Raw genomic sequence first — 12613 nt, 5'->3', positions numbered from 1 at the left:
TAGATTATTTAGTCTGACACTCAAAATGCTCACCATTGATTCATGGCTATTAAAGGGCTATGTAGAATAATTTCAAATCTGGCATGTGGTTGTTTTATCTCATTACGTCCAGCTGTCATGGTATGACACGTCACTTGGTCATATCTGATTTTAGCTGCAGCTATATTTAAGTCATTGATGTTTATCTGACTCAGTGCCTCATTATACTACAATCGCGAAATCTGGTTAACTTGACCACAAATGCTTGAGTAATAATAAACTCAATGTGAAAGACAAGAAGAAAAATAGAAGTTTGATTACTGGCTCCTCTGGCTCCATTCATCTGGAAAATCTTTGTAATTCTACAATGGAAGAAAAGCCGTACAAATTTTTCATTTGGAGTGTCGATCCATGGATTGTCATCATTGTTTAAGTAATGGCTTCCGCAGACAAACCTGCTTTTTAGTTCAGCTCAAAAGAAAGCAGGAAAGAGAGATATGATAGAATTGAAATACGTATAATAAGTTATGACGAATGAAATCGATACCTAAGTTCTTATAGAGGCCAAGAGACTCATTCCATTAATGTGATTAGTAAAACAAAGAATGGTCCACTCCCGCATGACAAGGTGAAAAAAATAATGCATTTCTCAGAGGAGCAACTAAAGTCCAATTTCTCTTAGGCGGAAACAAACATTTTGTCATGAAGTAGAAAATAAATTGATCTAAACATAGAGCTTAAACATAATTAAATCATATTTTATCTGTGCAGTTAGTTCATAAAGTCAGGTCATGTCAGTTTCCACTCCTGTCATATTTGCAACCTGTCAGTTAAAAAAAGAAAAAAGTGTAGTTGCATTATTCTAGGCCACGTTCCATTAAGGCTACCTTCGCTTCTCATCTTTCAGCAGCACTTAACGGAATGGAGCTGTCGTTGTTACCTTGACAAAGCAATAAAATAAAAATAAAAGCCAAAGGAGGCCCAGAGCCTTATTGGGGGATTTTTTTTTTGGGTGCTTTTATTTTACTATAATTACACTCATGCATTGTTATTTTTCTACACCACTGTATATTTCCTGTTGCATTTATAATTCACATCATACAACAGCATATAATAACTAACTCACATGTGAAAAAGTGTTCTCTTTACTGCACACAAACACTATTCATACATAATGTACACCTACATAGTCTCAAATCCAAGAGAAGTGGAGTGAAGACAAGCAAATGACAGACTATACAAAACTAGAATGATTTTATCTCCCAAGTAAAATAGCATATTTTACTCTCACAGTACCGTAACAGGATTTTTTTTTATAAAAGGTTAAAAGGACATCCACCAATGGTACCCAACATAATGGAGAATATTTGTTTGGTTTAGCTGGAAGGTTCTGGTAACTGATATGAAGCCAAAGTGAAAAAAAAAATTCAAATGTTATTAGATTTAACGCCACGAATGACTCTGTGTAACTGGCATTTGAGTACTCAAAGTAATTGCTTGCTGTGAAAAAGGAGACGAGAGCTTTTAAAACATGATGTAGGTCAGCAGCGCTGACGAGTCATAAAAGTTAAGGCCTTGGGTTTGAGTGAAGATGTTTTTCTTGAGGACAAAATTGCACTTTTGCTCGCTGAGATGAGCACTTCTCTCTCTCCCTCACTTGAACATAGCGTTGAAAGATCGTCCGATAATAAGGCGGCGGATTTCACTCGTGCCCGCTCCGATTTCATACAGCTTTGCGTCCCGCAGGTAGCGTCCCATGGGGTAATCGTTGATGTACCCGTTCCCGCCTGGCGACACAACAGCGACAAGGATACAGTTGAAATTGCAAACCAATTAGGTTGGAATTTATTGCGCCCTCTGCTGGTTGTGTCAAGTAGTAAACTATCAAACCTCCTTAGCATCATGACAAAACACACATTGTTGATATGAAGGTTAAATCAAATAAATTCACCATGAACATGAACCGATTAGAAGATCAGGCACATCGCTTACTTTCATGCACTTGAAGTGGCGAACACCAGCGATTTTCTTTTGGTTTAATAAACATTTTATAATAACCCCTTTGTAGTCAGTCACAGCCCAAACCACTCCACACATAATTGTCCTTTCCCTTGAATGTCTGCTACTTGATTCCTTGATTGTTCATGAAAAAGGGTGAAAGAGGTCGTATGACTCACCCAAACACTGAATGCCGTCCAGCGCGACCTGGGTGGCGTTCTCGGCACAGTACAGAATGACTCCGGCACAATCCTGCAGTGGCAACACAAAGCAATAATTAAACGTTGCTGCCAGACTTGCAGACCGCTAAAACGAATGTCAAAATCCAAACAAAATGTTCAAAAAGAAGATTTGAGAGGCTCACCATGGCGCTGAAGTGTCCTTTGTCACAGGCCCGGGCCACGTTGTACAAATATTGCCGGGAGGAGCTCAACCTGGTGTACATGTCAGCCATCTTGCCTTGCATCAGCTGTTTGAAAGACAAGCATTAGGTTCCTGTCACTTAAGGACGGATTCAAACAAATGAAGTACAAACCTGGAAGTGTCCAATCTTCTCGCCAAAAGCTTCTCTGACATGCAGGTAGGGAACCGCAGAATCCAAAACCGATTGCATGATTCTGAACACAAAGCGATTCCGTTAATTTCGATACAGAAAGTCAGTCTGCATTAATCAATCTAGTACTTACCCGACAGGTCCAGCTGCAAGTACCAGCCTTTCCAAATCCAGACCGCTCATCATCACGTAAACTCCTTTGTTTAGTGGACCCAGGATGTTCTTCTCTAAAAAAACAAACATGCATAAGCAAGAACCTGAAACTGTGTATGCGCTGCTTGGACACGCACCTGGAACTTTGCAGTCCTCAAAGATCAGCTCACATGTGTTGGACCCCCTCATGCCCAATTTGTCCAGCTTTTGTGCTGTGGAGAAACCCGACATCCCCTACAGGACAGGACCACATGGACGTGTGAGGACCACCACATCATCGTCCATCAACAGCAACGGACGGAGCCACCTTCTCAACGATGAAAGCAGTGATGCCTTTCTGGTAGGCCTCTGGGTCCGTCTTGGCGTACACAATGAGGACGTCGGCATCTGGTCCGTTTGTAATCCAGAACTTGTTCCCATTCAGAACATAGTAGTCACCTGGGGAAAAATAACTAATGAGGCTAACATTGAAGCTATATGCAATTTATAAACGATTATCTTATTTCTACATGTACACAACATGATTGAGAATATTAAAAAGTGAGATAGTGTCTCAAGCTTACCTTGCTTCTTCGCCTTGAGTTTCATGGACACGACATCAGAACCAGCGTTGGGCTCACTCATGGCTAAGGCTCCCACATGCTCTCCTGTCAGTAACTGCAAATAAACCACAAATCTCAGGTGACCATTAACTTTTTTCTCTTTGGCCATTTTTTAACCAGTATGCAGCCCAGGAACGAACCTTTGGCATGTACTTTTCTTTCTGCTTCTCGGTGGCGTGGCGCACCATCTGGTTGACGCACAGGTTGGAATGAGCGCCGTAGCTTAGAGCGATGGCCGCTGACACGCGAGAGAGTTCCTCCATTACGATGACGTGATCGAGGTAGCCCAGTCCAGTGCCTCCGTATTCCACTAGAAGACACACAATTAATGAGAGCGAAAAAACAATGAAGCTCCCTTTATGATCAGTTTTGTCCAAACTATTAAAAGGAGATAAGGAAGAATGGATGTACCTGGTGCAGTTACGCCTAGCAGCCCCATCTCTCCCATGTCTTTCCAGAATTCCTGGCAACACAACACGATAAACTCATCTCTCCAATATTCATGGACTCTAAAAGCAAGCACAGGAACTCACCCGCATCCCTGCAAATTCATTCTTCTTGTCGATCTCGTCAGCATGGGGCGCAAGTTTTTCGGCACAGAATTTACGAACACTTTGCCTGAGCTGTGCAAGACAAAAAAAAACACTCATTAAATAATGATAGAATAACAAAAACACAATATATAATATAGTAAAATAAAAAAAAAAAGATACAGTAACAACATTTTGGAAATCTAGGGACACATAGAGGCATCTCTGATTAAAATTAGCAGTTAATCAGTCATGCTCGCCTTTCATTAACAATGTTTTGGATTGTTCTGCAATAATATGAGGAGTAGTTGCAGCACAGTTTTGCTAAAACATGCATTCTATCGCTGATGTGAAATGATCATTTTGAATCAGATGTTATACAATTCACACTAGAGTAACTACAGTATTACATTGTAATTTTAAATGCCCTGCAGGGAGCAGTGCAAACTCCCCCCCAATCAAATGCTAGTTATAAATTCCACCCACTTCTCTGCTCACAACTATAATCCATTTATATGGTGTCACCTTGCTGTATAAATGGATGCATGAGCATCAGCAAAGCGACTGTAATTTAGTACTTTTTCCTTCTAAAACAAATGAGAAATAGCGATGTGCTAATTCGGCTATTCCCAAGGTTGTTTATTGTTTAGCTTTTAGCTGTTATGTCATCTTGTCACGCGGACTGTCTCCTATTACCCAAAAAAAAACATCTGACAAGACGTGAATATTCAAAAGTGGCTCATTCCCTGCAGCAAAACTATGAATTTTGTTTTGCTAACTTGCCCTGTGCGGCTAACCTGGATCTGCTCGTCTGTCAGCCCGTTCACCACATCGTCCACCGGGATGGCAGCCCCAGCGCAACCTCGCCTCGCCAAGGCGGCCACGAACAGCTTGGAACCGAGGCGCAGAGAGCTTCTGACAGCAAACATGGTGTTCTTCTCAAACGTGTGAATGGAGTGAGAAGAGAGCGTGCCGGAGAGAGAACTTGAAGTGTTCTCGTACAGGACACTGGAGGTCTCACTTTTACAACGCGGCTTTTCTTCTACTATGCAAGGCTAACAGTGAGCACGTGCATCATCGCCACCTATAGGATGGAGTGGGCAAAAGGTGAAATTGTAGTTTTACATTTTAATTCTTACTAATAATATTAATTATATGATTATTTGTTGATAGAGTGGATTATCCTTGTGTATGAATAAATTATATATCTCGCTACATAATATGTAGCCATTGTTTAATCCAGCCACCCGAGCAGTTATCAAGAGTCCTGCAATTTCTTGCATTTGTTTTTTCTGCGTCTGCCTAAAAAAAGTGGTTGAATAAAATAAAATTTATTTATCACAATAAAAAAACTATTAATGTACTGTAATTACCCAAACAATATTTTGACCAATTAATAATGTCATGTATTGCATACGTATTCTATTAAACTGTAATAACACGAAACTAAATAATTTGTTCAAAATTAACAATTTTACATATTTTACATGTATGTACTGTATCATCTCGAATTTGTTATTTAGTTAGAGTTGTTTGCATTAATTTATTAGAGTACAAAATTATTACAACAAAACTTTTCTCACCCGTCCTGTAGTTTTTGACAGAGTGCGCAGGCGTGAGCCACATGAACGCGCGTCGCGCACCAGCTACAGCTCAGGGGCGACGATGCTTGGACAGAAGAAACGAGGAAGTCGTGTGGATCGTTTGAAATTCAACCAGCTTCTGCTATGACAGCCTCCACACAAGCTTGAAGCAGCGCGATCCTCGAAGCTCTTTTTGTCGTGCTCCGTCACGACGCATTCAATGTCGCCCAAAAGAACGTAGGAACTCCTACGACCTGGGGCTGACTCTTTTTTTTGTTTGCACAAGTGATTCCCGCAGAGTTGGGATGAACTCGCACAGTGAGTCGAGTGAATCGAGCCGGCGAGCGCATTCGGAAGAGTGATGGACGCATCCCGAGTACCGCAGGTGACCATCACCCCGGATGGGGGCGGCTTCTCGCGGGAGATGAAGCAGGAGGACTGGGAGGAAGGCGAAGCGGTGGACGGCAAGCTGTGTAGGAAGCTTTCCACCTCCTCCGTCTCCTCCACCGGCTCCTCTGCAGTGGAATCGGAGGATGACCTGCTTAGCGACAACGAGAATAAAAGTAAAGGCATCATCACTTTGGAGCCCCTGGTTGACACTGGAGAGGTGAGTCCACCAAATCAACAGTAGGAATTATGTACTGTATATTGGTATTTTATAATGACTTAAATGCCTATTGCATTTGGAAGTTGCAATTGTACAGGAGAGTTTTGTATTTTTTTAAATACGCCAGAAGCCGAGCAGCACTGTATTTTTTCTAAAGTGCATGGTAATAACACTCATCTTATACTATATATTGATTGTATGAGCTAATGATTGTATTAGTAGTTTTTTTTATTTTTGCATTTTGTGTTTTTTACCAGATCAAGTTTAAATTAGTTGAGGAAATTCAGTATTCATGGTCCCCCGTGAATAGTATTATTAGCAATATAGGAATAATGCATGTACTATAATTATCTTAAAAAAATGTCACTTGGTTAAATTTCAACTTGCACAAAAAATAATTTTAAAGATTAAAAATAAAAATGACAGGTAGTTTATATTGTTGACAAGAATCGATGATCGTTAAAACAAAAGTGCAAATGAATTAAATGAGGTCCTTGACCTACAGTGCTGCCATTGCTATGATGACCCCACACTACAGAGGACTTAATTGAAGTGGCTAAAGCCAGAATAATTGTGGCACATAAACAACAGTAAGCAAACAACATCCGCCCAAAGGATCTCATTCAGATAATAAACACGGGGCCAATTACACAGCGATAAAAGTCTGTTTGCCTGCTTGATTTTCAAGTGCCATAAAATGTCAATGTGAGTACTTCAGCAGAGCCATCATGTGGGAAATAAGCCACTTCTACATTTTGGAGCTTTTCCACCTCTATCTGCTCACGTATGTTTTGCCTTTTTGGAAATCATGATAATAACACACTGGGCAAAAGCCAGTGTGACTGTTTCCCATTAAAAAAGATAATCATGTGGCAATGTCATTAAGGCCGATGAAATTAGGTTCTTTCTACTTTGGCTTATCGAAGACTGTCATCACCTTAACGAGGCTGACGGTGAGCATAAACTGAAACGACTTTTGTTGACCTCAGGCCGGCTTTCAACAGGTAAACCACTTCATTATAATACGAACAGAACCCTGAACTTCTCACTTGACCCAGAGTCAACATACTAGGGATGTCAATATCGAATGTTTTTATAATCGATTATTCTATCCATTATTGCATCCATTGATCGAATAATCTGATGCAATTTGATTTGCATTAAAGTGTCATGTTTTTGTTTATTTGGTATTATTTAGTGGCAAAAAAATGTAAATAAACTAAATAATACCAATAATTTAGTGTTAATTTTTTTTGTATAATCAGTTCTAAAAATATTCAATGACCTTAGAGAAAGCATACATGAAAAAACAGAAAGAAAAGTTCAGATGTAGAAGAAGATATTTTGTAAATTAACATAATTGACTAGTTTGGGATTTGAATAGCTTTTGTGTGGCATGAATACAATTTAAAATACAAATGAAAGTTTAGTGTGAAGCAGTCACTTTGAAAGTTTTTCGTCTGCGTCCCTCCTTAGGCACACATAATGCAGGTGCTAAGGGAGTGGCCGCAAGTTAAACAGAAGCCAAAGGTGGTTGTATGCATATGTTAATCTTCTTGGTTGAAGGACATTTTGTTCATAGAGCACAATCTGCTAGATATCAGCCATAAGGAATTTCCAATTATTGCAAGGCAAAAGTGTGCTCTGCAGTGTTTCGTCTTGTTTATGTCAACCCTGTCACGGCTAAACTATTCTTCCACTTATTCTCCTCGCTTCTCCATAAAAGGTGCACGCTTGTCATTTTCTTTTAAACATACTCAATACAAATGACCTGTTAAGAGTGCGTATCCATCATTTGGGATAAGCGAGTACCGATACCAAGTATCCGATACCAGCATAATTCTCGTGACCGTTTTACGATCCCGAACTAGAAATGAGCAATTAGAATAGAAAAATGCAATTAACTCGGACAATTTAAATTTATTTTTTCAACTGTATAAGTGGTATCCGTACTTGGTATCGGTAAATACTGAAGAATTGAGTGATGGACAGCATTCACTGGTCTTTTTTTTTTGCAAATTTGACATCCAACAAGGCACCACGACATCACTCGCTTCCACATCACTATTAAGCCGCAGTCTTTCACAAGTTAAGCGCTCAAAAGAGACTCGTCATTTCTACCGCTTCCATGCTAATGAATTTTTATAACCCCCTCAAAAGGTGTCAGCACACTTTGATATGGCAGGTATTAGTCACAACGTCTGCCCGTCTAGCACCTGCCTGTTCTTTTTTTTTTTTTTTCTTCCTTGAGAGTGTGCCTCTGCAGTCTGTACTCGCAGTATTGCCATGGGCAACCGTTTAGATTAGCTTTGCTTTGCCAACCTTGGTGTTCCACACGCCAGGAGTCCCCCCCCCTCCCCCGCCAGAGAAAGCTGCACTGCTGGTGGAAAAAACATGCCAAACATTACAATCATACAAAGGCAGAGTTTTAAATGAATGCGAACTGGGTTTAAAAAATATGACACACCAGGAACTATAAAGTCATGATCGCTGTCATTATATAAACAAAATTACATCAATATTGATCTAGAAAAGGCAGAATGATTGAAACATTTTACATCTAGAAGAGTTATTTGTGTGTGTGTTTCATTTCCTCTTTCCATCACTTGACGTAGAATAACATGACGTCAGCCGGGATTGACCTTATCTGCCACAGCGTGTTGATCCTGTTTTTAAAGAAGTGCGATAATGTCACCGTTTCAATGTATAGAACATTTGGGTTCTAACCGCTTTTATGGCTGAGAAATAAAACTGGTAGTTCCCTCAATGTGTGAAGCGCCGCTGTATGTCTCTGTGAAATATGCAAGCTGTCACTTTGTTTGTGCGTGTTTGTATATTTGCATGTGTGTTACGAGAAATAGAGGGAAGAGAAAGCAGCAGTGAAAAAGAGGAGCCCTTCAAACAAGCATGTCAAATACACATGCTGGACAAGAAAAGCAGAAACCACGTACTGCTGTCCTTTTTAAAATTTTTATTTTTTTACAAACAGTCCCGTGAGACAAGACAATAATTATTTCCCGAAAACCTTCGACAATCTATGATTCTGCCGTTATAAAGATAACTGCGTACTTAAGCATATACCCTCTGGTCCAAAAGTATTGGGACACCCATTTATTCATTTTCTGCATTTGATACAAAACTTATTATTAAACTTATTGGTCAAATTGTATCTGAACAATATTTTCTGTTGTTTTTTTTTTTTAGTTATCTTCTGTCAGCTTCACAATTGGCTCTTTTTTTAAACTCGTAGATAGCTCTCTGGTTTTCATTACCATACATTATTGACACAAAGTACATTACTTAACTATAAGTTACTTCTTCAGTTTCACAACACTTAGCATCTTGTACATAATTTATATGTTGTTCTTTTTTTATGGCCGACAGGGTTCGCTTCACCATACATCATTCTTCTTATGCTTTTAAGCTATGGCGGCCATTTTAAGTGAACATGCAGTTCATATGTATGTCGAACTGGTGAACTTCTACAAAGTGTACAGAGAGAGAAGGACTATCCAAATGTTTTTTGTACTTCTTCAATTATTGTTTGTTATTTTCTGACAAAAAAAGGAACCGGTCGTATTTAATATTTTCGTAATTATAATGCATCTGTTGAACAGAGCAAGCCATGGTGGAAGTTGAAGACCATCGTCCAGTGGCCCTTTAGCGCTGCCCATAGAAGAAAGCTGAACTGGGTGCAGTTGGCCGGTCATAAAGGTAAGGTAAGCCCACCTGACCCAAATCGGGGTCTTTCATAATCATAAAAACCAGTCTCAGTGAAGACCACACATGTTATCTCAGGGAACTTCAAAGCGGCGGATGAAGGCAGCATTCTGAAGAAGTATTCTGAAAATGAGGTGCGCTGCTTTGAGAGGTTGAAAAGTGACACGCTGCTAGCGTTCGTACCCGCTTACCACGGCGTGGTGGAAAAAGACGGAGAGTCTTTCATCCACATGGCTGACCTGCTGGCAACCTTTGACCTTCCAAATGTCATGGACTGCAAGATGGGAGTGAGGTAAGCAGGATTTGACATGGAGAGCCGTGATAGTATTTACTGCTTAAAGTAAAGTGCTCTAAAGGGGAACACATTTAAGCTTGACTTCCTGCCCACAGCGTTATGTGCATCTACACACTAAATATACCCCTGTACTTCCCTTTTGTTCGACAATTTTTCATAATTAAAGTACCCGTCAACACATTGGCACATTTGCATCACGTTCACACAATCGGGGTGTCCCTGGAGACTCCCCCCTTTGTTTGTTAACCGCACGCTTTCAAAACCGCTCGCTTGCATAAACACCGTTGAACGCTGCATGCTAGAGTTTCCTCTCCGTTCCCCTTTGCAGAACAGAGGAAGTGCAGCTCAAAAATTGAAACTGAAAAGTCACATGTGCTTGTTTACAGCTACAATATCTCGGATGGAACAAGGCATTATGAGTTTTGTCAATAACACGCCTCCAATGTAAATAGCCTCTGCCATTTTGGACTGTCGCCTTATATGCCGACGGCGTGTAAATAAACTTCTCATGCTTGTAGAACATACTTGGAGGAAGAACTGGTTCGAGCACGGGAGCGGCCCAAGTTGAGGGCGGACCTGTATAAGAAGATGGTTGAGGTGGACTGCCAAGGCCCGACCGCACAGGAACATTCTCAATGTGGCGTCACCAAACCTCGCTACATGCAGTGGAGGGAAAGCCTGAGCTCCAGCAACATTATGGGCTTCAGGATAGACGGCATCAAGGTATGCATGGAGGGTGGCAATACAGTCCCTTTTAATAACCTTGAGTTAAGCAGTGACAAAAGTACTACGTCTAAAAAAAAAAAATACTTATTTGTACTTAAGTAAAAGTAACAAAGCAGACAGTGAAATATAGCCTACAAGTACAAAATAAAAATAAATAAATAGAGGCTCTGGGGGGAAATTTTTTTTGAATTATATCATGTTGATAAAGATCTAGCTAGCTTTTTCTTACACTGCTGTTTCCATTGTGTTCATCTTGACCTTATTATGTCTTTTCCTTGTGTTCAGAAAAGTGACGGCACATGTCGGACCGATTTCAAGAAAACCAGGTTGGAGCAAGATGTCATCGAAGCGTTCAAGGACTTTGTCGGCGGCAACGTCAACGTTATAGTATGTGGCAGCCAGCTGCTTTTCGATGTGTTTCCTTGTTCTAGGGTTATCATCACATTTTGGGTCTTTGCTGTCACTGATACTTCTATGGTGTTGTCACTAAACACAGTTTTGCTCAAGTTAAATGAATGTCATGTATATTTATGTGCATGTCTTGATTTGTTTTCGCAACACAGAAGTCATACCTGAGCAGACTGATGGAGATCCAACAGGCTTTGAAAAGATCGGAATTCTTCAAGCAACATGAGGTGATACTGGTGATGATACTGAAAAAGACCATACCATCAGAAAAAAAAGTTTTGCTCTATTCATAATTAAATAATTGGTTAAGTGATTTATTGTTAATAATAACATGAATACATTCATTTTCTATAGGCATTTAATATTTTCCATTCATCCATATGATTTTTTTTATACTGTTTAGGGTTTGGTCTCTTTACTCACATGTGGTTAACTGTGTTGTTTAGTTTTGATGTGTCCCTCTGTTTATTATTCCGCTGTGGAGCTGCACTGCGTCATACTGAGAGGTTTCATTTTCCCTCCTTCAGGTCATCGGCAGTTCTCTGCTTTTTATCCACGACCACACGGGCAACGCTCAGGTGTGGCTTATTGACTTTGGCAAGACCACCGAGTTGCCGGAGGGCCAAGTGTTGAAGCATGACGTTCCCTGGCGAGAGGGTAACAGAGAGGACGGATACCTTTTGGGCCTGCAGAACCTCATCGGCATCCTGGAGGCTGTGAGCAGTGAATGAGTCTGACTTGGACTGTGGGACATGCAAGTAGAGGAAAGGTCAACTGGCTGAAAATGAGCAATGGAAGTGGAATATGTGGGGGGGGGGGTTTATGTGGAAGTGAGCAGGTGTGCACACTGTGTGGACAAAACTAACATCGTGTTGAAAGTACATATCCAAAGGGGCTTGCTAAGAAGAAAAATTCAGATTCAGTTGATGTCAATTACCACGGAGGATACAGAGAAGTTGTCAGTGAGTAAACAAACTGACAGTTTCAGTTCTGCCTTCATAACATTATGTAAACATTTGCTATTAGTTAGAAAATGGAAAGAGATCATCTTCTAATGTTTTGAATGTAATAGTAACTTGACATTATGAACAAGACCTCAGTCAGTCACATGACCTCAACACTTTTTACAGACCTGTACAGTCTTAGCCAAATGCTTACATTTTGCAGCTATAGAATTTTTAATGAATATTTTTAGAGTTCCATTATATACTGAAAACTTTGATTGGAATGCACAGCAAGTTCTGTTGAGCCTTGTTGTTCATAGGTTGAACACGTTTTTGATGGATCTAGAAATACTTTGAAGTCATTAGCAAAGTGAACCAATCACATATACAATTTAAAGCCGCAGTTAGTAAAAAGAGGCTGGAAATTATTTCGCTTCAAGCAGAATGCATGGTAACCACGTGACCGGGAGACTTAATGTAAACAAACGTTACGTCACTCGACGTCATTCGTCAAA

General features: G+C 40.2%; 2 protein-coding genes across 3 annotated transcripts; one reads left to right on the top strand and one right to left on the bottom strand.

The window, feature by feature from the left end:
* Positions 1–975: 975 nt before the first annotated feature.
* ivd (isovaleryl-CoA dehydrogenase) lies at positions 976–5456 on the bottom strand. 2 transcript variants are annotated; one of them, XR_005096360.1, is made up of 14 exons: positions 5399–5456; positions 4613–4857; positions 3819–3908; positions 3697–3748; positions 3426–3595; positions 3247–3340; positions 2991–3121; positions 2821–2917; positions 2664–2757; positions 2513–2594; positions 2342–2446; positions 2157–2229; positions 1536–1766; positions 976–1232 (listed from the first exon to the last, which is right to left on the bottom strand). XR_005096360.1 is itself a non-coding variant. In XM_037242453.1 (13 exons), exons 1-13 carry the CDS (start codon positions 5439–5441, stop codon positions 1633–1635), a joined length of 1410 nt encoding a protein of 469 aa, XP_037098348.1. In that variant the 5' UTR covers positions 5442–5456; the 3' UTR covers positions 976–1632. The 2 variants fall into 2 exon arrangements, 1 of the variants encoding a protein (XP_037098348.1); XM_037242453.1 differs by having other exon boundaries at positions 976–1766.
* A 28-nt stretch (positions 5457–5484) lies between these two features.
* Positions 5485–12261, top strand: itpka (inositol-trisphosphate 3-kinase A). Its single transcript, XM_037242454.1, has 7 exons — positions 5485–6005; positions 9623–9719; positions 9804–10017; positions 10539–10743; positions 11032–11133; positions 11310–11381; positions 11682–12261. Exons 1-7 carry the CDS (start codon positions 5760–5762, stop codon positions 11883–11885), a joined length of 1140 nt encoding a protein of 379 aa, XP_037098349.1. The 5' UTR covers positions 5485–5759; the 3' UTR covers positions 11886–12261.
* The last annotated feature ends 352 nt before the right edge of the window (positions 12262–12613 follow it).

Source organism: Syngnathus acus, chromosome 22, assembly GCF_901709675.1.
Source record: "Syngnathus acus chromosome 22, fSynAcu1.2, whole genome shotgun sequence".
NCBI classification, from domain to species: domain Eukaryota; kingdom Metazoa; phylum Chordata; class Actinopteri; order Syngnathiformes; family Syngnathidae; genus Syngnathus; species Syngnathus acus.
Note: the sequence above shows the minus strand (reverse complement) of the source record. Positions and strands in the feature narration are given on the sequence as shown.